Source organism: Zychaea mexicana (assembly GCF_025766255.1).
Source record: "Zychaea mexicana strain RSA 1403 chromosome Unknown BDB00scaffold_119, whole genome shotgun sequence".
Taxonomy (NCBI): domain Eukaryota; kingdom Fungi; phylum Mucoromycota; class Mucoromycetes; order Mucorales; family Lichtheimiaceae; genus Zychaea; species Zychaea mexicana.
The window spans coordinates 55,920-80,636 of record NW_026516782.1 but is presented as its reverse complement, the minus strand read 5'-3'; the positions used below and the strand labels follow the sequence as shown (position 1 = coordinate 80,636).

The following is a 24,717-nucleotide window of genomic DNA, read 5'->3' as shown; positions in this document are numbered from 1 at the left end:
AGAAGAAGCTATTTGCGTCAATGGTTTACATTTGCCACTAAACAATGTTAGTCGTGGACACAATAGAGGCACACCGCACAATGGAGAGAGTGCCTGAGCTGGAGGCATCATTATATGGCTGCACGGTAGGCATCAGCAGACGTTATGTTTTGATCTGTTGTGAATGTAGTATCTATTTTTGTATTGCTGCTACACATAACTATACTCGTCGTATAGCCCGGAATATGTGGAAAGCTGTTAGTGTTCTTTTGAAAGAACAAAAGAGACAAAGAAGAACAGCGCGGATGAAACACTTGGGATGAGCTACAAAATTTTACTTTACTTGCAGCAGATTGACCTCGGCCGTAAGTTAATTGATTGAGGCGATGTATGGTTTCAGTCAATAACAGGAGCTTGGCTTCGGACGGGGGAGAGAGGATCCGGTTTTCCCGAATACTATGATGTTGGTTTTCCACATTTGTCAATCGGTCTCGCGTGGCTAGACGTTGCATATAACGATAGCAGGAGACATCAACAAATGTCCAAAACGGCTCTTCTTCTTCTCGTTGTATACATTCTTTTTTTCTTCGATAATAACGATAATATAGTCCGACGAAGCAATTTGCTTGAAATAGCAAAAAAACGACGCTATTTAACAATAACACCAATTTAATAACGACGACGAAGACGACGAATATTCCACACACGCCGTTCCAGCTCGCCGGACGACAAACGGTATTAATAGCATGCCGCCACGCCATGAGCTACGACGTAGTACGACTGGCCTACTTAATCGGATACGACGCAACGTGCGCAAAGTACTGTCCCTCCCCAGACGTAATAATATCGATAACAGTAATAATGCCGATGGCGGTACCACCACGACCAACAGCAGTAAGAAAAAGGCGCGCGACTGGCGCACCTTATCCCCAGAATTCCCACCACTGCCGGCATTGGACTCCTTACCACCAACAACGATGACAACCACTACGAACGGCGACGTTAATAGAAGCAATAATTCCTTAGGTGCGGGGCACTTGACATCTTTGACAGACGAGGTGCGTATGAAAGAAAGTGATGCGAGATCTCTTATAAATTTCCACACATTTTTGTCATTCTTCTTCGGGGCAGCATAAGGCAAAGAAGAAGAAGAAGCATTGCTATGCAGCTTTTGTGTTATCTTTTGTTGTGCCCCATAGCATACACAGCAACCTACCTTAACTGGAACTCTGCTTGGACCAACACGGTTGTGCATATCTGTATGCAAATTCATCAACTGCAGGCCGGGCTGGAGGAATAGCACTGGGTAGCTGTGTATAGGATGTTTCTTGATATTCCACGCGTCTTGCCCTCTCTCTCTTTTTTCTTCTTCTTCTTATCCTCCCCCCATAACATCACCTTTATTACCATCACCACCGTATATTTTCCTCCCCTATTTTCTTTGTTTCTGCTCTAAGAGTTTTATGCCGAGTCTCACGCCACTTTTACTATTAATCCAAGCATCTTACAGTAGCTAATTTAACTCTCTTCTTTTTCTCTCTATCTATTCATTTAACAGCTTAGCACGGCTACCTTTGCTTTTTCACATTACCGCCAAACACCTTCTGGCGCAGTTGACGGACGGCATCTCTACACGATACCCGAAGAAGGAGAAACAATGGCGACGCAGATACGTAATTCGAACGAACAGTACCCGCCGCCATCCAGTGTTCGAGTTTCAGACGCTTCCTCTTCTTCTTCACCATCCTCCTCCTCAATTTCATCGAGCGCCTCGACTGTATATTACCGGCCTCCCACAGCTTGGTTTACTGAAACGCCCGACGCACCGCATGACGACGCACTTATCGGCGACGAAGTCCGATGTCAACTCAAGCTTGCCCGTATCGTTAGTGCTGCTTCTAAACAACAAAGACTCGAGCAGAATGCGCGAACGGAAATCTTATTCGATGATCATGATAACGTACGCTCCATACGAATCATCACGCGGCACGCATATGACAATAACAAAATCAGTGACGAATATTGGCGCTTTAGCGGGTAAGTTAAGACCACTTATAGTTATTTACGCTGAAAAGAAAAACAAACATCCAAGTTTTGACATTGTCGAAGCGACGTCTTTTAAGCATTTTATTTTTGCCTTGTATAACTAACACAGCTACTTTGTATCTATTTTTCAGGAACTCACAATATCTTCCTCCCGAGCTTTCAGGTGGAGTCTATAATCAAGGCTTAGCAGATGTGTGGATCATGGGGGTCATCCTGTACAGAATGCTTGTTGGAAAACATCCTTTTACTGCTCCCAATGACCGCAAACTCTTTAGTAAGATGCTGCATGGAGATTTCAGCATTCCTCATCAACTGTCGGATGGTATGTAGCTTCACGTGCATTTAGGTTCTCATCCCAAAGCAGAAGAAAACTGACCTCGAAAAAAAAAATCCCTGTACTTTGTAATAGATGCAAAAGACTTACTTCGACGCATGTTAGCTCCGGGTAATGCGCGTGCATCGCTCGATCTCGTATTGTTTCATCCCTGGCTCAAACCGTGCTCATCCATCATGCTCGCCAATAACGACCCTACTTCATCCTCCTCTGTAATAGCACCACAGCAATTATCATCAGCATCAGCAATTTTAGCAACAGCAGAAGCAGAGGCGGCTAACCCTAGCTGTAGCAATACCGGTGTCACTGCTACTGATACTACTTTTCCTGCTATACAACCGGCTGTTGATCCAGCACCTAATGTTACTACTACTGGATCTATAAAATCTCGAGCCTCAACATCACATTCAAAAACGCAAGTCCACGTCAAACGGAAAAGCCGACGACGGCGGATCAGCAAATCTATTATGCGTATATTTTACTTTTTGGCAAAGGGGCCATATCCGCCCCCAAAACAGCCATATCGAGAGCTGGCTCTTCTCGGTCGAGTACATCCTACACCACCAACATCAACAACTGTATAATGTGCATATTCTTTTTTTTTCTTTTACTCGGGACGTAACAATTCCTCTACAATACCCCCAAAAAAATTAATAGTCGCTCCTTCCCATTCCACTCGTTTTTCACTCTCATATATTAGTATTTAGAAAATATTCTCTTCTTTTTTTGTATATGAAAACTCATAAAAATAATATACACTTTGTATTTATCACACTCCCTATACACATCTATAATTTTGCCGCCTTTTCGAATGGTCTATACAAAATATGTATGTATATAAGACCACTGTCATAGCATAGCATGCATTGGGATCAACCCGAAAGCATCACCTACATTCATCAACCATACTATTGCATATAAGCTAGTTTTCCCGAACAGATCCATGCTACAAACTAGAGCCTCTAAAAGATTAAAATTCTCGGTGTATCTGTGTTTATCGTGATTTCGCGCCGTAATTATGTTGCTTTTTATTTAGTAGCTTGGCTTGACAATATCATCGTCGTGGATGACGGCTTTTCGACTCTCTTTCTCACTTCATACGTCAGTCATCCTCATAAAATAAGGGATACTTATGTCTGTGCAGTTAGGAGCAAAACTTGCTCATATTTTTCTTGTATATTCGATCTACTGGCACAAGATACGTTATAATTGTATGTGACATTATGCAGTATTAGCATTAGAATATCAGGTCTTCTGAAGAGAAGTTCTACAGCATCTCATAAGTACAGGCAACCTGTATTTGGTGCAGACAACATACGGACTTGAAATATCCCTTGAAAGAAGATAAGACATATCATGTATATGAGTAACTACCGATTCAAAAGAGATGTTCGCAATCCTCCATCACTGCTCGCATCCCCCAGGGTGAATCACTTTTAAGCGTTTGCTGCTGCTGCAATTGAACTTGGTATGCACATATGATATACACAATTCATCCGATGGGCACCGCTGTTTGTTGAGATGATCGCTAATCATGCTACTTCTTTATTCTGCAGAATTGAACATATATAAGTCTATCATACAAAACGGCAGTAATCTGTCAACGGAAAGTAATTTTAGGATATTATGGGGAGCTAATTATCAAATGTCGATCTTACTAATAAGAACCACCAAAGGAGCCTGTATCGTATCGACCTAATTTAAAAAGATGTGATAATGCAGTATTGTATGGTATCGAATTGATATGCCGTTAAAATTATTGTGCGCCGCTCCAAGGCCCCTCAGAGGCATTAAAGAACCTACTTACAATTTCCGACGATCACCCTTCATAAAAAAGAGAAACCCTTTCTTCAACCCGGCTAATGAATACTAGCCCTCCAGACCGTCAAAAAAACGGGCGATCGCGCGAGCGAAATTTAAATTTACTAAAATATTATGGCATTGGTGCATCTAAAGCAGAAGCACGTCGACCTCTTGACATTGGTAGAGTGAATCGAAAGCAGTTACATGGGAGATGGTTCGCGGGTGTAGTCAGTGTTTGTAGAGAACCTAACCCGTAACGAAACCTTTCTTGTATATCTTGCCTCAATTAGACGGCGGTACATTTGAACCGAACAAGTACTTTGCTCGCTTGGTAAAGGAAAAAACGCTCAATGGCCTAGTCAAAAAAGATAATGAGCTCGTCACTGGTATGTTAAAGTTTTCTCATCTCGACCCCCTTTGACGGTTGGGTTGCTTTGTTAAAGAAGATTGAAGTATGCTAAAGTCAAGGGCCTGGTTGCACTAGAAATACGCGAAATTGACGGTGACATGAAAACGTTGGTATACGAGAATTATAGCAAGTTCATTAGTGCAACAGACACGATTCGAAAGGTTCGCATTGAGCTCTGGTCGCGCTCACTTGAAACAAAGCTGTGTACCTCAATCGTTTGCTTAACACATGATCAAAAAACTTTTAGATGAAATCGAACGTCGAAAGCATGGAATCGGAAATGGCCAATCTCAACAACAATATGAACGGCATTTCGCAACAGTGTACCGAGATTATCGACGCGCTTGGTCCCAATCGCGATAAAATACGGCGCTTAACGAACGTACATAATTTGTTGAAACGACTGCAATTTATTTTCGACTTACCGAACCGCCTGAATCGATGTTTGTCAAACGGCCAGTACGCCCATGCCGTCAAATATTACTCTCGAGCAACGCGACTGCTTAACCACTATCAGCACTTGTCTGCATTCAAGGGTATTGAGCGCGACTGTGATGTGATTATGGGTAAAATAAAGGGCAAAATATGGGAAGACGCACGAAATTCGGAAAGTCCGTTGGACAAGGTTACCGCAAGCATGAAGCTTTTACGCGTTTTGCAAGAAGATCCCAGGAAGCTATGGAAAGAGTACATTCAAGTGTAAGTAAGCAAAACGGAAAAGGAAAATAAACGCAATAGAGATTCATTGTCATTGTAGCCAGGTAGCGCGGCTTGACAACACAACAGATCAGCAATTTGATACAATCGAAGACCTTGACAGCAAATGCCTTGTGCTACTCAATAGCACTGTTGAATGTTTCGAGACATTATTTTTAACTGCTTCAACAAACGATGAAGATGCCGAAAAAGTGAATACTTTGAGTGACAAAGTAAGTTTGTGATACGCTAAACACAGGCTCTGCTATGCATATGCTAAGTTTGAATGCAGGACAAACGAGACGCCAAGAACGACCTAGTACAAGCCATGTCGTCTCATGTAGACAGATTCTTTGACAAAGTCTCTGGATTTATTAGCTTACCGGTGAGTATTGAAAAGAGAGAAAAAGCATCTGGAAGCGAAAGTTCCTGCTAACTATTCTTCATTTTCTTAAAAAAACCAATGACGCGTTTCAAGAGTGCCATGAATAGAGATCAATTATTAGCACAAATCCGTGTTTTGAGCGACTTGCGTGAATCGATATTGGCACATGGACAAGCATTAGCAAGGGTCATGGGCACAGCGGAGAGAATGACTAAATTGACAGCTCATTGGGAAGGCACGTTGATCGATGGATTGATGGACACCACCACTGAAAAAATGAAAGGTACATATCGCCAGATCTTATCCACGAGGCAAGAATGCTAAAAAAAGGTTGTAGAGCGTCTGAGCCGATTAAACGAATTTAATCTCAACTCATTGCAAGGAATCACGGACCACAAAGAAGCATTGAGTGAATTCATCGTTGAAACAGATACATGGCTGGTGCAACACATTCAAAACAGCTGTCTCGATCCTCTTCGCGACTTGATGGCTATTGCTACTACCGCTACCGACGATGGTCAGTCTGATATTTCTTTGCGCGTTCGAGAAAGCCTTCGCAAAATGTGGAACGGCGTACTCGAAATTATTGCTGTATGTTTTCCTATTTCGCACTTTGGAGCTGTGCATACGTCTACAGTATTGTTTGAACTGGCTTGCTTATTTTTTCGAAATTCTAGGGCGCAGATGGGAGTGATAAGTCTAGTCCAATGCTGATCGTTGGTTCTCGTCTATGCTACGATCTGGCAGACCAGGGAATTCCGCAAATATATGCCAGTGTCTCGAAGGAATTAAGCAAGGACAACGGCGAACTTGACCAGATCATTACCGCCGATGCCCAGGAGGTGGCGGATCGTTTCTCGCGCAAGGGCCAAAGCTTACTCAACGAAGAAACAATGCAAGAAGGGTACACATTTTCCTCCTCCATTGAAAAAGAGTATTTGCGTCCACATCGAGGAACAGAAGCACCCAAGGGCGTATCTAATGTGTGGCAAACCATGTTTGAACGCGTACACTACATTGAACAGCTGGTGGAGACGGTGTATTCACAAGCAACGTCTCCAGACGGAGCTGCTGAGACATCTGACACTGAATACGAATATCGTTTTGGCGCTGGCACACCTGGCGAAGGATTATATACCCGACCAACGCAATCCTCGCACAGCCTTACTACAGCATCATCCGAAACGCCCGGCGAGCCCTCTGGATTAGGCATCATGCCCAAGTTTGGGTACGATATGACGGTCAATATCATGAGCAACATCGACAAGCTTTTTGCAGATCGCATCGATATTTACCGACATGTGGAACCGACTCCGCTTGGTGTGTGCACCGGGTTACTGCGAATCTTACTCAAAGCCTTCCATGAGACTGTCCGACAAATGCGACTACAACAGTTTGACTATCAGCAACTGCAAGTGGATTCAGAGTACCTTCGCCTGATGTTATGGCCTTACACTCAAAAGGAAAAGTAAGTCGTGTAATGCATATACGGAAGCTTTATAACGCGCCTCTTTAAACATCGCTAATTGATATTGCATAGTAAATGGATGAGCAACATGCTTCAGGAGATAGTCTCTAGCGCTTACATGCGGTGCGAATCACCGACGCCGATGGATCCTGAAGTACGTAGACTTTATATGGGCCTCAACCCTCTGTTTGAGACAATATCATGTTACTGACTGACTAGCTGATGCTTTCAATAGGAATTAGAAACAATTCTTTCAAAGTACATCCCTACTAGTAACTAGATCAATACCACCTTTTATAATAAATTTGTATACACAGCCTATGCGCCACCACCCTTTTCTTTAACATCTGCACTAAAGATATTGCTATTTACTTGAACTTCTGCAGACGACCAAAAAAGGATACTGTACCAGATCCCCATGGTCTGTCTAAATATAGACAAAAACATTTGCATTGACGGAAACTATGGATTTCTTAGAGGGACGTAAGCTCTAATATGTGACACAGTACTGATAACTTGGGCTACATGGCACAAAAAAGTGCACATAGCTTATTCATTGCACGCTGTTCATGTTTCACCAATCGGCCGTGTCTAGTGCTAGACGGAGAGAGAGAAAGGGTTTTGTATCCACTAGCACATTCGGTTGATCAATTTTAAGGATGATACTATTTTGGGACAAGTCGCCCTGCTTTTGATCCAGGCCTTTTCTCTTATTCCCTTGGCCCCGCTCCCTTTTACACCTCTTCTCTCTCTCTCTCCCCCTCTCCTTCAACTTTTCCTTCATTTCAATACAATCATGATTAAGAACCTCGGAAAACTAAAACAGGTAAGACGGATCTCTCACATTGCAGTTGACAGTTCAGCTGGGGTTTTTGTTTGGGCAATGGGATGATGGGAGGAGGTGTTCTGTCGGATGGCAAATTCCACTTTACGTGTTTATGCAAAATAAAAGGAAAACTTAAAGTGCCATCTCGCCCATTAGTGGACGGGCGAACGTCTAGGAGCAGCAAAGTCTACGCTACAGACAGAAGACTTTCAACGGCTTGAAGCCGACACGGAACGCAAGCGTACCGGGTTTGAAAGAGTGTATTCCGCGTCCGAGTTGACATACAGCCAATTATCCAAGAAAAAACTGTCACCGGAAGACGGCAAGACCAAAGTGTACCCATGTGATGCCTTGGGCTCTTGCTTGATGAATCATGGTGGGGCTTTTACGGAGGATTCTCCTCTAGGTAAGATTTCAGGGTCTTTGAGAGACATCCCACGCGCACCTATCTGTAGTAGTTAGACTCCCATGATTGTAGAATGCATCGTGAATTAATATTGGGAGAAACCGTATTCCATTTTGGAAAAAAAAGGGGCTGCATTGGTGAGCTTTGGCCAAGCCGAATCCAGAATTGCCGTTTTGCAAGAAGACTTTTCTTGCGTGCTAAAGGAAGATTATATGAGTACCTTGGAAGCTGGATTGCAGGAGTACAAGGAATATCAGGCCCTCAAGAAAAAGCTGGAATCAAGGCGTCTCGATTATGACTCCAAGCTGGGCCGATTGCAAAAAGCGAAGAAGGAGAAACCAGAACTCGAGCAGGAAATGCAGGCATCCAAGCTCAAATACGAGGAGACTGAGTACGATCTTATTCAGAAAATGGTTTATTTGCAAGAATTTGAGGTATGTCATGTAGGTGCCTGCACGGTGTTGCTGTTTATAGCTCAGCGATAATTGATCCAAAGATGAAAACCAACAAATGGATGTAGGATACACACTATGAGACATTACGCCGACTACTAGAAGCACAATACATGTACTATAGCCGAGCCGCAGAACTGCTGGACGGTATGCGAGCTAATTGGGGTCAGGGCGGTAACCCCATGGCAAGACCAGTTACACGCAGCGCTACTACATTCAGTAGCAGCACAGTCAGTACCCCTCGATCCTTTAATAATAACAGTAACAGTAATATGAATGGCGGTGCTGGCGGCGACGACTACTTTGCGTATTCCGAATCGCCCGATACCCAAACACCCGCACGATCGCCAGGAAGTGCTCTATCGTCTATACAGCGCAGACTCAGCACGCGACAGGGTAGCGCTGACAGCTTGAACGTACATCCGGCCGGTCCGAGACGGGTCTCGAGTTCTACTTCGATTCGCAGCAGTACGAGCGAAAGATCAGCCTCTACTCGACAACCTCCACCTATGCCTCGACGCAATCAACAAGGTATGATGATGGTGCTAAAAGATCCGTTTTCGGACTATTTGTTTTGAGATGGGTCTTCTCGTTGAAGCTTACCCCTGATAACCCATTGAATATGTGTTCATAGCAACCACCAAACGTCGCAAGGCAATGTATGACTTTGAAGGAGAGAGCATTGAAGAACTTTCATTCCGCGCAGGGGATGTCATTACGGTTGTGGAGGAAGTGGATGAAGGATGGTGGCTTGGAGAAGTAGAGCACTTTGGACCCAAACGACGAGGCATCTTTCCTGTCAACTACACAGAAGACATTGTGGGCAACAGCAACAACCGCTCACCACCCATGCCAGCACGCCCATCGATACCCCCCGCAGCATCCATTCAAGAGCAGCCAGACGAAGAGGATGAGCCAATGTATTCTCGGGCGGTTGAGAACGACTCGCCTTTCAGTGACCATGCAATGACAGGAGCAGCAGCAGCAGCATCTGTACCCAGTACGCCTGCATATGAACAACCAAGACCCTTTGCCACACGTTCAAACTCAGCAAGCACGATGAGTTCACCACCACCGGCATCTCGGAGCACCACGTATGTTCCACTCGACACCAAGCCAATGACCCCACCCAGCGCTGCGACAGCATCCACACGAACGCCACCTCCTCCACCTGCGTCCCGCATGTCGCCAAGCGTATCTACCTCGTCATCGACAAGAACTCCACCACCGCCCCCACAAGCCCATGCACGCGCGTTAGCAAGTGTCACTCCTGCTGGTCTCGTGCAGCAGCATGACAACGAACCGCCGTGCCAAGAGTGTGGATGTACAGATTTCAGTGCCAATGTATTTAAAAAGGGACACTGCAAGACTTGTTTCCATAAGCATCAATAAAAGTTTATCATTATTACTACTATTACTATTATTATGATTGCTATTGTCAAGGAAAAGAAGTAATCTCTTTTTCTTGTCGATGATGGGGTGGGGATGCTTTTTGTTTTGCAAAAAAAAACAAACATTATTAATTTACAAAAATATTATACAGCGGGATACACCAAAGAGGTTTGTGTTGGTGAGACCAATAATATATATGATATATGAAATATTTCGTTTAGACAAGTCTCAGTATCTCGGAATGTGTCTATCGGCCAACGGTCGAGGAGCTCGGAAGGACGTTGATCTTAAGGGTGGCGACTGTGCCCGTAGAGAACCGTAGGGCGGTGGCATGCGACGGTGCTAGAGAACAAAAAAACAAAAAGAACAAACGAGAGTGTATCAGCAGGACTGTGGGCAGGTGGTAAAGCGAGGGCATAAGAACATTACCGCATAAGGCATGGACGACGGAGACGACGAGGGTGGAAACGGTGGTGCAGATAGCGGGGTATTATTATACAGTCGGCTGCCGCCATAGCCTCTGCCATAGTACCGAGACGACGGTGGGGGCGATATCCTTCGATACGGTGCATATCGCTGTGGAGGGAATCGGTGATGGTGGTCAGAGGAGAGTGGCGGTGGTCGAGACAAATGAGACGGACGGGTGGGTGAGAAGCAAGAAGATGGCGAGGAAAATTGTAGGGGTGGTGGTGGTGTTCGAGTACGACCATTGCTACATGATCGAAGTCGCTCTCGGGATTTCGGTGGCTCTGCTTGGACATCTTGTTTAACGCTCGGTGGTGATGCTGCTGGTGTTGGAAGTTGAGCCTGTGTTTGTTCTTGCGTTGGCTTTTGCACAGAAGGAGAAGGAGGAGTAGGAGTGGGACCAGGAGCAGCGGTGGCGGTAACGGTAACTGCAGCGGCAGTGTTTGCGGCAGCAGCAGCAGCAGCAGGAGGAGGAGGTGAAGGAGTTGCCGGATTGGCGAGTAGATTCCTCATGAGTTGAAAGAGCTCATGTTTCTCTTGTTGTAATGCTTGTATTTTTTGTCGAATGACCTTTTCGTCCAGGGTGTCCAGACTCGCAGATGACGAAGGAGTGCCAGCTCCACCCGTTAATTCGAGCAAGGCGTTGGTGGCAAGCTCGTTGTTGGGTTGTTGGTGTGGTAGCAGTTCTTCTTCTCCGGGTCGCTTAAACGGTTCGTAGTGGCAAGCTTCAACGGGTGGTGAGGGAAGGCCGCTGTCAGTTGTTGTGGTTACGGCAAGAGTAGGACGCGTCTTGTTCTTAAACTCCTCCTCGTTCTTCTTGTGCTTTTCACGTTGCTCTTTGATTTTGCGTGCGATGGAACATCGAATGGCGTTAAGGTTGGCAGGTGGTTGGAACTCGTACATGAACTTTGGTGAAAGGACCAAGGGAGATAAAAAGAGGGTAAATAAAAGTGGAGAGAAGAGTGAAAGAAAGAAGGAGAGAAGGGAAAGCGAGAGAAGGAAAAAAAGAAAGAAAAAGAGGCGAGGGGAGGGGAGAGAGGTGGAGCAGCCCAAACGACCTTGTTCGTGTAGCCAGCCTCTGGTCGCTCTCTTCTCAAAATGGTTTGGCACCTTACTTTTCCTACACAGTTGCCCATGTAGTGCCATCGGAGCTTGCATCTCGATGTTTGTTGTGGCACGTTACACCAGCGTTCGATATGGGTTGGCTACATACAACACAGGACGCGCTCTCCCTTCCACTCGTTGGGTGCTTCGCAGGCATGAGCAGCAACGCACGCATGCACACTGCATCTTTCTCAAAGAGCTTTCAGAGACGGAGGTCGCTCTTTGGCAGGATGTGCCGCGTATGCAGGTCTGCTGCTAAGCCAAAACAAAGAAAAAGACACTTGGCCTGTTTGGACGCCCTTTCCGTTCGTGTTCCAAACAATTCTTGACCTGTTATTACGCACTAGGTTTAGAACCACACTTGTTTGAGAGAACAAAAGGAGGGGCGAGTGAAAAAAAAAGTCAAAAATGCTAAAAAAAAAGTTTCGATCGTCGCTGTTTCTTTAGCGTATAAGGTACGAATAGGCCGCTCTGTACGTTGCTAGCTCAGATATGCAGGCACTCCCCCCCCTCACCTTCCAGGGCAGTTGAGGCGTAACTGCATCGTGTGAAATGACACCTGGGTCGCTTCGGCAGGTCAGTGGGGGGGAAAAGCAACTTTTATGCTTTAGAGGTGTCGCTAAATTCATCCATCCATCCATAGCGAGCCCAAGTTCACATACATAGAGCCGTCTTTCTCGTGGCGAACCGCAACAAACTCCTGCATTTTTACATGGCCAGTGAAAAGGAATGACCCATGTACATAGTGTTGTGTTGCCTATTCCGAGTAAAAATAATCGATACAGGCAGATCCCCGCCCCAACACTACTATTTGTTTTACTGAAAACGAATGTATTATCACTCAGTACTCTCCGTAGTCATGTTCTACTTCCATTACAGTTGCATACAGTTTCGAATTATAGAAGGCATGACTGTATAAGCAGTTGCCAGAAGTAAATGTTCTTGACATGAAGTTTGCCATTCTTTTCAAGTTGGTAGAGAGGAATGGAACACGGATTGTTGAGATTTATTGTTTGTGTGCTCATCCCACCAGACAACAATTCTCCTTCTTTTACAGAATATACTGGCTTCAATACCGTTCAACTGAGGACAAGTCCAGACGTTAAACAATAACCTCAACAATCAACAAGCTCGAATGAGCCTCGATCAATATCATTTCAATCCATCCCACAACCCAGTTGAGATTACGTTCAAAGTTTTCTTTTTTCTTTTTTAAATTTTTTTTTTTCCATTTCGGCAGACCGCGAAACTCTGGGCATCCATAGAACGGACGCTTGAGTATTAGTAAGTCTACGCATTCATTCTTGACTCTCTCAGGAGCTGCAATATCCATTTGAATTTAACGATACGCACGCAAAAAGAGGCTTATATGTAAAGGTATTTAAAGAAGAAAAAACCGAGCAACGGCTCCTGGTCACTTTGCTTTTATATGTGTGTGTTTTTTTTTTGCGGCAAGTCAAAAAATAAATCATACTGCGCTTAGCAAAGCCTCTCGAAACTTTGTACTGATCCGACTCCGTTAAACTACATCTTTCACCCGTTTGAGAACGGAACTTTGTCGGATTACAATACATTTTAGGAGCTGCGGCAGTACGTAGAACTTTTGTTCTTTATGCTGTTGTATAATTGTATTGAGCCCTTATCTTGACTATGATGATGCGTGATTTCGTTGTAGTTTTTCTGCTAGTGTAGGTTTGGTGTGAATAGTAGCTAAATGATAAAACACTCACAAGCGAAACCCTTCAAATTGTTGGATCTCCACCCTCTGTCGATTGTTATGCATGGATCAATTGGTGGAGAGAAGTGCACATTGTATGTATTGGCAAGATTCAGCAGCTATCATTCTTGCTCGTCCCTATCTAAACTAATATCGGTGATGATACCAAATCAATACTCATCCTTTGCAATTACAAAAGACTTGTGGCAGAATATGCCCAGTGCTGGCGAAGAAAAAAGTATTACGCCGCATCCGGGATGACGCATCTGTATTCTTCATCACACCGCAATATGTGTTCACTGCACCCTGGAAGCCGTTATCATTTCGTAGTTTGATCTATGCTAGCACTTGTCCTCACGTCCTCGTAAAGTACATTGATTACTTCATTGATTGTTAGGATATACGGTTGCTACGCCACGGTTGCTGCGATATAAAACTCAGTGCAGTGCACTCAATTATCTACATCCTCTATAGCTACTGGATAGTTAAAAGAGTACTTTGGATATTTTGTTGGCAGTTTTATCCCCATGTAATGGTAAAGCGTTGTGACACTTTTACTGCTTGCTCGTATGGCAAATATAGGCCCGCTTCTAGGTGGCTTGCGGGCTTGTGGGCGTTCAGGTAGCACAGCTCAACAAAAAGACTCCCGCTCTCGACTTTTTTTTTTCTAAATTCTTGTACATAATTACCATGCCCGGTGTCGAGCTGCCAGAGAACGTCGAATTACTGCGTACTCGTGTCGTTGTTGAACGCGATCGTGTTTTTAGTGTAAATTTGCAGTATATTATTTCTGACAAAAAAAAAGTTTGTTTCTTTTTGACTCATTCATTGTTTGATTTTGATTATATATTATCTGACAGGTCAGCGGCAGCGATTACCCACACCAATATCCCGGTATCAACAATGCCTGGGACGTTGAAGAATTTAAAAAGGTAACTTTTCGCTTAAGGAAGAGAGAACAGAATTCAGGTTACATGGTCATGTTTAAAATGACACTGTATTTCCAACGTACAGAACCTTCGAATCAAGATCAACCGTTTAACGCCTGACAACATTGAATTTGACCTTGTTGGTATTGATGCATCGATCGCCAATGCTTTCCGTCGTATCTTGATTTCAGAGGTAAAAAAGAGGATTCATTATTGCCAAGCAAAGAGGGAAAAAAAGTCTGTCGCTTGTGGAGGAGGTGTATATTAAATGGAAGATTTTGTATATAATATCAGGTGCCCACCATGGCTATTGAAAAAGTCTACGTTATCAACAACACATCGATTATCCACGACGAAGTTTTAGCACATCGTTTGGGTTTGATTCCTATCCTTGCCGATCCACAATTGTTCCATTTCAAGAGTGGTAAGTTTTTCGTTTCCCTATGCCTCAAAATAGTATGTCGCAAGAGAAGCAAATAAATGAATGATATCTTGGTTGTAGACGAAGATGGACCTACCGATTTGAACACCATCGTTTTCAGACTCAAGGTTAAATGTGAAAGCAATCCGAACGCTTCACCCGACGAGACTGATCCTAAAAAGAAATATAACCATAGCCATGGTAGGATGGAATGAAAAAAGAAACCATTATGCGTACACGATTGAGAGGATAGAGAAAAGCTGACAGCACATCTCTGTTTATATTTTCAAAAGTATACTCGGGCGATCTTGTATGGGAACCCAAGGGTTCGCAGGCTGAAAAGTATGCTGATAACCCTATCCGCCCCGTTCAAGACGATATTTTGATTGCAAAGCTTCGACCGGGTCAGGAAATTGACATGGAATTGCATTGTCACAAGGGTATCGGACAGGAACACGCCAAATGGTCTCCTGTAGCAACAGCCTCATATCGATTATTACCCGAAATTACCATCTTAAAGCCGATTACTGGTGACGCTGCATACCGTTTCCAAAAGTGCTTCCCGCCTGGTGTGGTGGATGTCGTCGAGGAGAATGGAGAAAAGGTCGCCAAGGTCGTGAATGCACGTAAAGATACGGTTAGCCGAGAAGTATTGCGACACAAAGAGTTTGAAGACAAGGTCCGATTGACGCGAGTACGAGACCATTTTATCTGTAAGTGCTCTCAAAGAGTCTTAATGGGGAGGGGAGGAGCTCTCTCTCTCTCTTTTTGTTTTGCTAACACGTTTTTGTTTCGAATATAGTCAATGTTGAAACTACCGGTATTATTCCTCCACAAGATCTCTTCCCGTTGGCAATCAACGTACTCATGGAAAAAGTACAAGCCATTAAGCCTTCGCTGGAACGAGTCATGACCCATCAAAGCTAAAAAATATTCACCCTTACATTCTACACACACACACACACTCTCTCTCTCTCTCTCTCTTCTTTTCACACACACTCACAGCACAACACTAACATAACATTTACATATTAAAAAAAAGCACTATAAAATCTGTATTTGCATTTCACTTTCACTACTACATAAGATGGTCCCTCCTGCTTTCATGGTTTGTTTGAGGCCTTGCGTCTGGCTATGACCGCTTCAGCCAAACATTCCAAGACATCCTCCGTCGTATCCCAATCAATGCATGCGTCTGTAATCGATACACCGTACTTGAGTGCCATGGCGCCTTCTGCTGGAACGCTCTGCTTGCCCTCAAACAAATGTGATTCGAGCATAATGCCAGTAATAGCATCTTCACCTTGGGCGATCTGATCCGCGAGTACCTTTGCAACTTTGGGCTGGTTGCGATGGTCCTTGCTCGAGTTACCGTGCGAGCAATCGACCATGATCGACGCAGGCAGTTTGGCTTTTTCCAACTGGGCGCGTGCATCCTTAATGTACTCCTTTTCATAATTGGGACCGCCAGAGCCGCCACGTAGGATGATGTGCGTGTCAGGATTGCCCTCTGTATGGGTGATCGCCGTGACACCTTGGCGAGTGATGCCCAAAAAGTGGTGTGAAACTGCGGCTGCTCGGATCCCGTCGAGGGCAATGTTGAGATTACCATCCGTGCCGTTCTTGAAGCCGATGGGGAACGATGACCCTGAGGCAAGTTCACGGTGCAGTTGCGACTCGGTTGTTCGGGCGCCAATGGCACCCCATGAGATCAGGTCTGCAAGATATTGTGGGGAAATGGTATCAAGGAGTTCGACTGCCACCGGCATGCCCATATTCGTGAGTTCGCAAAGTAGTCCACGGCCAATGCGCAGCCCTTTGTTGATGTTGAAGCTAAGCACACACACACACACACACATTCATCCAAACAATTAGCAACACTCTTTTTTTATTATTTATTTTTGGAAACGAGGGGCTGAAGATTGTTCATGCAGGTTTGTTTTCTTTTTAAATTTACCTTCCGTCAATGTCTGGATCATTGATCAGTCCTTTCCACCCAACAGTCGTACGTGGCTTCTCAAAGTAGGAGCGCATCACAATCACAAGCTCGTCTTTGTAGCGTTTCTTTGCTCCAAGAAGTAGGGCAGCTATTCTTCTATCGGGTTAGAGAATAGACACGTCTCACCCAGGCTGATTTAGGCTTGTATGGCTAATACATTACCATATTCTTTTGCTGCAAGGACATCGTGTATAGAGCAAGGGCCGACAATGACAAGCAATCGATCGTCTTGTTTGTGTAGAACTTTGGAGATCTCCTCTCGTGCACCCACAATGGTTTGCATCGACTTTTCGCTCTATTTGGTTTGTGTGTCTTATTAAGTATATGTTTGCGAGGTTATCAGACTAGACTCAGAGAGAGAGAGAGAGAGCATGGATACGCTTACCACCGGAAACTCTTCAGAGATGAAGTTGGGCGACAAAAGAGCGCTGTATCCTTTAATACGAACATCCACCATGCTTGGATATGGTTTGTATAGAAAATATGAGAGAAAGGGGAAGAAAACGTTTAAAAAAAAGAAAAGGCAAGGACTGCAGATGCTTCTGCTTTATATAAATGAACAGAGAAAAAAAAAGTTGTCAATAGAGAGAGAGAGAGACAGATTGTGAATAACTCTGTATGCATCTCTCTCTCTACGTGACTGAATGCACCAGCCCTTTCTTTTGCCTTGCTTCCCGCCCGTTTGTGTATGGTAGATAGCCTCTCCCCTTCGGAAACACCCCAACCCCTAGTTTCGGGCCCGGCGCTTTCTGTTCTTCTCCTGTTGTCATGATCCCAACACCCGATCTAACACACTTGACCAGCCGAGATTTCGACAATGTCTATGAACCCGCGGGTAAACTTATACTAATGACCACCACGACGACGGACAATGGTGTTTTAGTGTCATTGTTGATTTTTCCTCTATTTTTATTTCGTCTTTTTTTCTAAATTCACCATTAGAGGACACGTTCCTGCTTTTGGACGCGCTTGAACAAGACGAAAAACGGATCCAAACACAACAACCAACAATTTGCCTTGAAATTGGGTAAACTAGTTTACTGTCATTGTGTATACAAAACAAAACCAAAACAAAGGCTAAGACGCGCGCGATCGCCACGTTTAATCAGGTCTGGATCGGGATGCGTAACTACAATGCTAGCCAAGATTGTCGGCGCAAGCAACGCAGGTAAAGTATTTTGTATATGCGTGTATACACAATCAATGGCCGCAGCTTACAGCTATCAAAAAAGAAAAAGAATGCATCCTTAACACAAAGATGTGTTCTCTACAACACAATGGGCAATCATAAAAATAGTGTTCTTTACTACGGATATAAATAACCACGCTTGCCATGCAACGCAACGCACGGGTCGCCATAACAGCGTGCACAGTGTCGAAACTGTTCAAACATCGTTGGTTGAGTCATTATTACCACGGCTTGAGCATGCTGTCGATATTTTATGCTTTAACCCACCCTATGCGGTGACTCCACCTGAAGAAGTAGGAAGCTTTGGCATTGAGGCTGCATGGGCCGGTGGTATTGATGGAAGACAGGTCATTGATGCATTATTACCCTTTATCCCTGTAAGTACTTGTTCTCTCATCTAAGAGCATGCATTGTACTGTCTCTCTCTCTCTCTCTCTATATATATATGTATGATATCACTACTAACTAGTGGAAATGTTTTAATTTAGCAATTGTTGTCACCACAGGGCGTGTTCTACCTCTTGCTTATCAATGAAAACCGACCGGCCGAGGTTGCCGAAATTATGCGTGCTCAGTATGGTATGCAGGCTGAGATCGTGATGGAACGGAGAGCGGGTAGGGAGAGACAATATATCTTGAGAATACAACGTCCTACTTGATGGCAGAAATGACAAACAATACAAAACAATAATGTAAATATCCATGTTAAAATATGCCGGGTCAAAGGAATATATTTCCAAGACATTACACAATGTAGTAACATGTGCAGCGTTATGAATGCGCTATAGAGTTATTCAGTTCGTCAACGATTGATCAAATACATGTAAAACATCCAATTACTTAATTCCACATAGTGTATGTACTGTCATGACTCTAAATGTATACTTTAGCATTCTGCATATCATTAGAGCATAGGAGAGTAAGCTACAGGGCATGTGGCGGCCTCCTTGAATTTTGTCCTAGCACTGCGTTTTAATACCGTACTGCTACTTGCATAGCTCTATATTTAAAAGATGTCAATACTATTGAATTTAGAGTGTGTGTTTTTTATGCATTTAGACGCGGGTGCTAGTAGCTGTTGATAAATTGATGGTTACGGATAACAATAAGATAGTGTAGGATATCTCAACTTGACCATTGTTTGATCTCTAATGTTTAAAACGTATCCGCTGTCTCTCGAGTTCAGGAATTCCCACAAGTCAGGAAATATACGCTAGGATTAATCGAGATTGTGTCAATGATACTAGTCCTGTACAGCGTAGTACTAGTAAGCTTTACTGTACAAAGTGCACAAGAGTAGCACACGAACGTGTTGTTAATAGGAACACAACAAATTGCAAGACACCAATGTTGGTAGCAGAGGGGGGAGAAACGTGTTTCGAGCTCCTCCCAGGAAAACAACCGAAAGAAACACTAGGATATATCTAGAACATACCTTGAGATAAAAATAGCAACAGCCTGAACAAAAAAAGAAGCACTCCAAGCCAACTTGTTTCTGTGTCGCACCAATCCAGAACATTATGTTCTCCTATATATTTCGCTTTTCTCTCATAAAAAATATACACATTTCCAATCACGCAGAACTCTCTCACATAGAGAATCTTTCTACACGGTAAATATAACTAGAAATAGCTATGGTTTTCGAGTTTTCCCCAAAGGTACCGAGTAATACACGTCGGTGCAGTTTTTCGTGTGGCACCATGAGCAAAGCAGCAGCGGGGACAAAAAGATACGTACAGCATATATATATATACACGCAGACACCCTACCACAGAACAATCTTCAAATTGGGGATGATGCTAACCGGGAGAAACACATGTGTTCATTGGTAGGCTGGAAGTAGTCAACACGGTTCCCAAGTTGAAAACTACTGTGGCAAGTGATGATGATGAAATGTGGGATGTGCTGGTGCAGAATCACCATGCATCCTGTCTATTATGTGCATATGTACGCATTCTGTGTGGAGGGGGGGGAGGCCACACCGGAACACCAGTTTTGACAGGTCCTGCTTTATTACCCAGGCTGTGTGGACAACAAGATGAAAAATTGTCTGGTGTTACACCGACGAGCACGATGCATGCATCATGAAATTTTCTTTCATTAATGACCACTCTCGGTGATCCGCTCATATAGAAAAATTAGCGTAAGCAGCTTATATAGTTGTCACGCCACACACACACACACACAAACACTAGATAGTACCAACTGCTTCCGGAAGGGTTACTTTAGTGTGCTTTACAAGCGCTGTAGTAGAAAGCGTCGTGCATTAAATTTCCCATTGGAAAAGAATAGCCACTGAAAACGGACGAAAGCGAGAGAACCCAACCACGAACAAAGAATAGCGGATAATGCATCGGGCTCCTTTGGTTGTACTTGTGATGCCCGCCGTTTATGCTTCTCGACCTGCCGTGTAACTCAAATACACGGTGGTCAATCATCGGAGGTGCTGCTGTTTGGTTAATATGTAGCAGTTATACAGTAATAGCAGCAATACTTGTTGTTGAACACGCGCACGCGTTCCACAGTGACAAGCGAGAGAGAGAGAGAGAGAGAGAGAGAGAGAGAGAGAGAAGCCGCAAGGGCAAGAGGCGAAGCACGAGGGAGGAAAAGACGGCGCACGGGCAGTTTTTGGGCTTGGTAGTATACATCATGTATAACCAAAACCATTTACGATATCAGTCCAGATCTCCGCTCGCTTACCGTTTACAAACAGCAAACACCTTCCTTGTAATCGATCAAACATGCGAGCGCAAAAAAAATAAAGGGGTCAAGTGCACTATGCATATGCTAGTAGTTCTCCTCCACTCGGAACCTTATCACCTACCTACCTACCTACTCGTTTTATCTCTAAGCGACAATGTACTACTGTGTCTCTAGAGGAACGAGCCTGGCAACAGCACCAACAGGTATGGCTGCCATCAGTGGAAGGTGTATATTTATAGTTTGGAACCGAAGTTAAGGAAAATCAGCGTCAATTCTTTCCCTTTGGAACCATTAGCAGCAGCAGCAGCAGCAAAAGAAGAAGCATCGGAGCGATACACACGTGCAATTCTTCTGGTCGATGGGTCGTCACAGACATGGAGCCTCCAACCAATGCACTTTTATCATTGGAAAAAAGGCGGCCAATCGGCCTGTGATAGATTAGATAAAGTGATGGAGAAAGGAGGTTTAGTCGGGGACAACTGGAGGACCTCTGATCATACAGCAGCAAAGACGGATGCAGGAGTGGGGTGGGGCTGCATTCGACCTTCTTTTTCCATGCAACCCGCGCTTGTCGGTCCCAAGAGTACGATGTAGCCCCTATGCACTTGTACAAGGTCTTTTTTTTCGATGGGCCACATTGTAGTTTTCGCCACAAAGCAAAGACAACCCATCACGCACCAAATAAAACAAACTATTTAATCCCGCACTAATTGCGAGTGTTACACATGAGGCGTGCGATGATGGCCTTGATTTTGTGGGGGGTTGGAAGAGAGAGCGGGGGCTGGAAAGAGGGAGAGTGGGGGGAGGGGGAAATGTGCCCGATAAGCGATCTATTTTTACTCTATTTCCCTACCCCCCCCCCCATCCGCGGAAGCGATCCAGAAGCACAAACCGCGCTATACTCCGCGGAGGGAATGGCTTTGACATGATCCGAAAAGACAGCTCTAGCACAAGTGCCCCAATCTATAAAAGGCACTAGGCCCCACTATTTCCGTTGCTTCTTCTCCCTTTCTTCTTGCTTCAAACTTACTCATCATGTGCGGCATCTTTGGGTAAGCTCATCTCTCTCTCTCTCTCCCCTCTCCCTTGCATCATCTAGCTCGCAGCCATCAGCTTCATCATCATCATCTCTTGATTCAATCTCAGGTTGGACTGACATTGGGGCTATTCTTTTTTTTTGTTTTTAGTTACCTCAACTACCTCGTCGAAAGAGACAGACGCTTCATCTTGGACACACTCACCAACGGTTTGTCCCGTCTCGAATACAGAGGCTACGACTCAGCAGGTATGCGTCTCCGCCACGAAACTTATATATATATATTGCCCGCGTCTTTATTTTATTTTTTTTAATTGATTTCATGTTGACGCGTTTTTAAAAAGGTCTTGCCGCCGATGGTGACAGCGCTGAGGAAACATACATTTTCAAGCAGATGGGCAAGGTTGCCGCACTCAAAAAGCTCGTGAACGAGCAGCAGGTCGACTTTGAAAAGACCTTCATCAGCCACTGTGGCATGGTATGTGTTATGAGTCTGTGGGTTTGGATTTTTCATATGGGGAGGGGGAAAAAGGTGATCATCCCTATTAAAAAAAAAGTAATGTTTTTAGGCACATACCCGTTGGGCTACGCACGGCCAGCCCTCGCAGCTCAACTCCCACCCTCACCGCTCTGATCCCAACAACGAGTTCACCATTGTACATAACGGCATCATCACCAACTATAAGGAAATCAAGACGCTGTTGTCCAAGAAGGGCATCTCGTTCGAGACTGACACCGACACTGAATGTGTTGCCAAGCTCACAAAGTACGTTTACGAGACCACCAAGGACCAGAACCTGACCTTCACTGCTCTTGTCAAGCAGGTTGCCAAGGAACTCGTAAGTTTTCTTTCTTCTGGTTGTTGTGGTTGTTGTTGATGATAAAAAAAAGGGATGCTGATTCGATCGCGCGTCATGTGTGTTTTTTTTTTTTGGGTGATTGCAGGAGGGCAGTTTTGCTTTCATTTTCAAGAGCGTACACTTCCCCAACGAGGTTGTGGCCACGCGTCGTGGTTCTCCTCTTTTGGTCGGTGTCAAGACTGCAAAGAAGTTGAAGGTCGACTTTGTCGATGTCGAGTTCGGCAGTGCTGCTGACAATGGTAAGAAAACACACACACACAACTCTCTCTCTCTCTCTCTCTTTTGATGGGTGGGTGTGAGATGCTTACGTACTTTTGCTTTCTTTTAGTGACCCCTACTCCCGCTGAAGCTTCTTCTACCGGTTTCCTGTCCGCTGAGGATGGTCATCCCCAGTTGCACCGCAGCCAGTCCCGCGCCTTCTTGAGCGAGGACGGCATGCCTCAGCCCATCGAATTCTTCTTGGCATCCGATGCCGCCGCCATCGTCGAGCACACCAAGCGTGTCTTGTACCTGGAAGATGACGACATTGCCCACATTGCCAGCGGTGAGCTCCACATCCACCGTCTCCGCCGTGACGAGGGCGCCTCGACCACCCGTTCCATCCAGACGCTCGAGATCGAGCTTGCCGAGATCATGAAGGGCTCGTTCGACCACTTTATGCAAAAGGAGATCTACGAACAGCCCGAGTCGGTCGTCAACACCATGCGTGGCCGTGTCAACTTTGAGAAGCACCAGGTCACCCTGGGCGGTCTGCGTGGCTACCTCCAGATCATGCGTCGTGCCCGTCGTATCGTGTTCATTGCCTGCGGTACCTCCTATCACAGCTGCTTGGCCACCCGTGGCATCTTTGAAGAACTGACCGAAATCCCGGCCCAGATCGAGCTTGCCTCGGACTTCTTGGACAGACGCACCCCCATCTTCCGTGATGACGTCTGCGTCTTTGTCTCCCAATCCGGCGAGACGGCCGACACCATCCTTGCCATGCGCTACTGCTTGGAGCGCGGCGCTTTGTGTGTCGGTATCACCAACACGGTCGGCAGTTCCATCTCGCGTGAGTCTCACTGCGGTGTCCACATCAACGCCGGCCCTGAAATCGGTGTCGCCAGCACCAAGGCCTACACCTCCCAGTACATTGCCCTGGTCATGATGGCCCTCCAGCTCTCTGAGGACCGTCTCTCGATGACCGAACGCCGCAATGCAATCATTGACGGCCTCTACCGCCTCCCGCAGCAGATCAAGCAGGTCTTGAACCAAGACAGCAACTTGCAGCAGCTCGCCTCGGTGACGCTCTCCAAGGAGAAGTCTTTGCTCTTGATGGGCCGTGGCTACCAGAACGCCACCTGCTTGGAAGGCGCCTTGAAGATCAAGGAAATTTCATACATGCACAGTGAGGGTATCCTGGCGGGTGAACTCAAGCACGGTCCTCTTGCCCTTGTCGACGAGAACATGCCTGTCATCCTCATCATGACCAAGGACTCGCTTTACCCCAAGGTCCAGAGCGCGTTGCAGCAGGTCACTGCCCGCAAGGGTCAGCCAATCATTGTGTGCAACGACGACGATGAGGATCTGCTAAAGAACTACAAGACCATCTCCGTGCCGCAAAACGTCGACTGTCTCCAGGGTCTCGTCAACATCGTTCCTCTCCAGTTGCTCTCCTATCACCTTGCCGTGATCCAGGGCGTCGATGTCGACTTTCCCAGAAACCTTGCAAAGTCGGTTACCGTCGAGTAAATATATCTTGTATAGAACTTCTCTCTCTTCAACACCCCATCCCCTCCGCCCTTTTCCATCTTCTGTTTGCTTCGCTTTTCAACCTCCACATATTCGCACGTTGCCACAACTATCCACAACACAACGATCTCCCATCTTCAGCATCCCCCTCTTGTTTCATAAAAAGACATATCACACACATATTCTCTCTCTCTCTCTCTCTACGCCACGATACACACAACCCAACCTTTCGGATGATTCCAATGTTCACATCGCTTCTAAAAGAATAAAGAAAAAAGAGTCCTTTGTTTTTGTTTACCAAAATCAGCGTGTATGTGTTACCTAAGAACAGCCATGGTAATAGGTTTGGATGGTGTCTCCCAAGTAA

General features: G+C 45.2%; 8 protein-coding genes across 8 annotated transcripts; 6 read left to right on the top strand and 2 right to left on the bottom strand.

The window, feature by feature from the left end:
- Positions 1-725: 725 nt before the first annotated feature.
- BDB00DRAFT_877878 (uncharacterized protein) lies at positions 726-2,943 on the top strand (the record flags this gene model as incomplete). Its single annotated transcript, XM_053127666.1, has 4 exons — positions 726-1,037; positions 1,538-2,016; positions 2,157-2,347; positions 2,435-2,943. The coding sequence occupies 4 exons, from the start codon at positions 726-728 to the stop codon at positions 2,941-2,943; spliced, it is 1,491 nt and encodes a 496-aa protein (XP_052974298.1).
- A 1,896-nt stretch (positions 2,944-4,839) lies between these two features.
- On the top strand, positions 4,840-7,400 carry BDB00DRAFT_792202 (exocyst complex component Sec5-domain-containing protein; the record flags this gene model as incomplete). The annotated part of the gene is made up of 8 exons (XM_053121104.1): positions 4,840-5,270; positions 5,329-5,500; positions 5,560-5,652; positions 5,746-5,935; positions 6,035-6,243; positions 6,330-7,120; positions 7,193-7,274; positions 7,356-7,400. 8 exons carry the CDS (start codon positions 4,840-4,842, stop codon positions 7,398-7,400), a joined length of 2,013 nt encoding a protein of 670 aa, XP_052974297.1.
- Positions 7,401-7,822: 422 nt separating this feature from the next.
- BDB00DRAFT_850388 (uncharacterized protein) lies at positions 7,823-10,207 on the top strand. The gene is made up of 5 exons (XM_053125435.1): positions 7,823-7,946; positions 8,103-8,352; positions 8,479-8,786; positions 8,873-9,335; positions 9,439-10,207. The coding sequence occupies exons 1-5, from the start codon at positions 7,917-7,919 to the stop codon at positions 10,194-10,196; spliced, it is 1,809 nt and encodes a 602-aa protein (XP_052974296.1). The 5' UTR covers positions 7,823-7,916; the 3' UTR covers positions 10,197-10,207.
- BDB00DRAFT_850385 (uncharacterized protein) lies at positions 10,208-11,742 on the bottom strand. Its single transcript, XM_053125434.1, has 2 exons — positions 10,626-11,742; positions 10,208-10,538 (listed from the first exon to the last, which is right to left on the bottom strand). Exons 1-2 carry the CDS (start codon positions 11,562-11,564, stop codon positions 10,425-10,427), a joined length of 1,053 nt encoding a protein of 350 aa, XP_052974295.1. The 5' UTR covers positions 11,565-11,742; the 3' UTR covers positions 10,208-10,424.
- A 2,386-nt stretch (positions 11,743-14,128) lies between these two features.
- On the top strand, positions 14,129-15,876 carry BDB00DRAFT_850381 (DNA-directed RNA polymerase). Its single transcript, XM_053125433.1, has 7 exons — positions 14,129-14,250; positions 14,343-14,414; positions 14,497-14,604; positions 14,706-14,835; positions 14,914-15,033; positions 15,126-15,545; positions 15,635-15,876. Exons 1-7 carry the CDS (start codon positions 14,173-14,175, stop codon positions 15,757-15,759), a joined length of 1,053 nt encoding a protein of 350 aa, XP_052974294.1. The 5' UTR covers positions 14,129-14,172; the 3' UTR covers positions 15,760-15,876.
- Positions 15,725-16,855, bottom strand: BDB00DRAFT_850379 (3-deoxy-7-phosphoheptulonate synthase). The gene is made up of 2 exons (XM_053125432.1): positions 16,836-16,855; positions 15,725-16,766 (listed from the first exon to the last, which is right to left on the bottom strand). The coding sequence occupies exon 2, from the start codon at positions 16,689-16,691 to the stop codon at positions 15,936-15,938; it is 756 nt and encodes a 251-aa protein (XP_052974293.1). The 5' UTR covers positions 16,692-16,766; positions 16,836-16,855; the 3' UTR covers positions 15,725-15,935.
- A 469-nt stretch (positions 16,856-17,324) lies between these two features.
- Positions 17,325-19,068, top strand: BDB00DRAFT_70500 (S-adenosyl-L-methionine-dependent methyltransferase). Its single transcript, XM_053118172.1, has 7 exons — positions 17,325-17,666; positions 17,774-17,858; positions 17,941-17,999; positions 18,129-18,397; positions 18,509-18,712; positions 18,809-18,843; positions 18,911-19,068. The coding sequence occupies exons 1-5, from the start codon at positions 17,600-17,602 to the stop codon at positions 18,677-18,679; spliced, it is 651 nt and encodes a 216-aa protein (XP_052974292.1). The 5' UTR covers positions 17,325-17,599; the 3' UTR covers positions 18,680-18,712; positions 18,809-18,843; positions 18,911-19,068.
- Positions 19,069-21,736: 2,668 nt separating this feature from the next.
- BDB00DRAFT_850365 (putative GFA1-glucosamine--fructose-6-phosphate transaminase) lies at positions 21,737-24,653 on the top strand. The gene is made up of 6 exons (XM_053125431.1): positions 21,737-21,775; positions 21,911-22,008; positions 22,104-22,237; positions 22,329-22,598; positions 22,705-22,858; positions 22,948-24,653. Exons 1-6 carry the CDS (start codon positions 21,759-21,761, stop codon positions 24,348-24,350), a joined length of 2,076 nt encoding a protein of 691 aa, XP_052974291.1. The 5' UTR covers positions 21,737-21,758; the 3' UTR covers positions 24,351-24,653.
- Positions 24,654-24,717: the final 64 nt, after the last annotated feature.

Bases quoted from the DNA above. Each gene is read 5' to 3' on its own strand.
- BDB00DRAFT_850388 (XM_053125435.1), top strand. From the start codon at position 7,917: ATGATTAAGAACCTCGGAAAACTAAAACAG. The intron at 8,787-8,872 runs GTATGTCATGTA...AAATGGATGTAG, and splicing joins TTTATTTGCAAGAATTTGAG to GATACACACTATGAGACATT. The intron at 9,336-9,438 runs GTATGATGATGG...ATGTGTTCATAG, and splicing joins GCCTCGACGCAATCAACAAG to CAACCACCAAACGTCGCAAG.
- BDB00DRAFT_850385 (XM_053125434.1), bottom strand. From the start codon at position 11,564: ATGTACGAGTTCCAACCACCTGCCAACCTTAACGCCATTCGATGTTCC. The intron at 10,539-10,625 runs GTAATGTTCTTA...TTTGTTCTCTAG, and splicing joins CGTCGTCCATGCCTTATGCG to CACCGTCGCATGCCACCGCC.
- BDB00DRAFT_850381 (XM_053125433.1), top strand. From the start codon at position 14,173: ATGCCCGGTGTCGAGCTGCCAGAGAACGTCGAATTACTGCGTACTCGT. The intron at 14,836-14,913 runs GTAAGTTTTTCG...TCTTGGTTGTAG, and splicing joins ATTGTTCCATTTCAAGAGTG to ACGAAGATGGACCTACCGAT. The intron at 15,034-15,125 runs GTAGGATGGAAT...TATTTTCAAAAG, and splicing joins GAAATATAACCATAGCCATG to TATACTCGGGCGATCTTGTA.
- BDB00DRAFT_850379 (XM_053125432.1), bottom strand. From the start codon at position 16,691: ATGTGTGTGTGTGTGTGTGTGCTTAGCTTCAACATCAACAAAGGGCTG.
- BDB00DRAFT_70500 (XM_053118172.1), top strand. From the start codon at position 17,600: ATGATCCCAACACCCGATCTAACACACTTGACCAGCCGAGATTTCGAC. The intron at 18,000-18,128 runs GTAAAGTATTTT...TCATAAAAATAG, and splicing joins TGTCGGCGCAAGCAACGCAG to TGTTCTTTACTACGGATATA. The intron at 18,398-18,508 runs GTAAGTACTTGT...GTTTTAATTTAG, and splicing joins CATTATTACCCTTTATCCCT to CAATTGTTGTCACCACAGGG.
- BDB00DRAFT_850365 (XM_053125431.1), top strand. The intron at 22,009-22,103 runs GTATGCGTCTCC...GTTTTTAAAAAG, and splicing joins CAGAGGCTACGACTCAGCAG to GTCTTGCCGCCGATGGTGAC. The intron at 22,859-22,947 runs GTAAGAAAACAC...GCTTTCTTTTAG, and splicing joins CGGCAGTGCTGCTGACAATG to TGACCCCTACTCCCGCTGAA.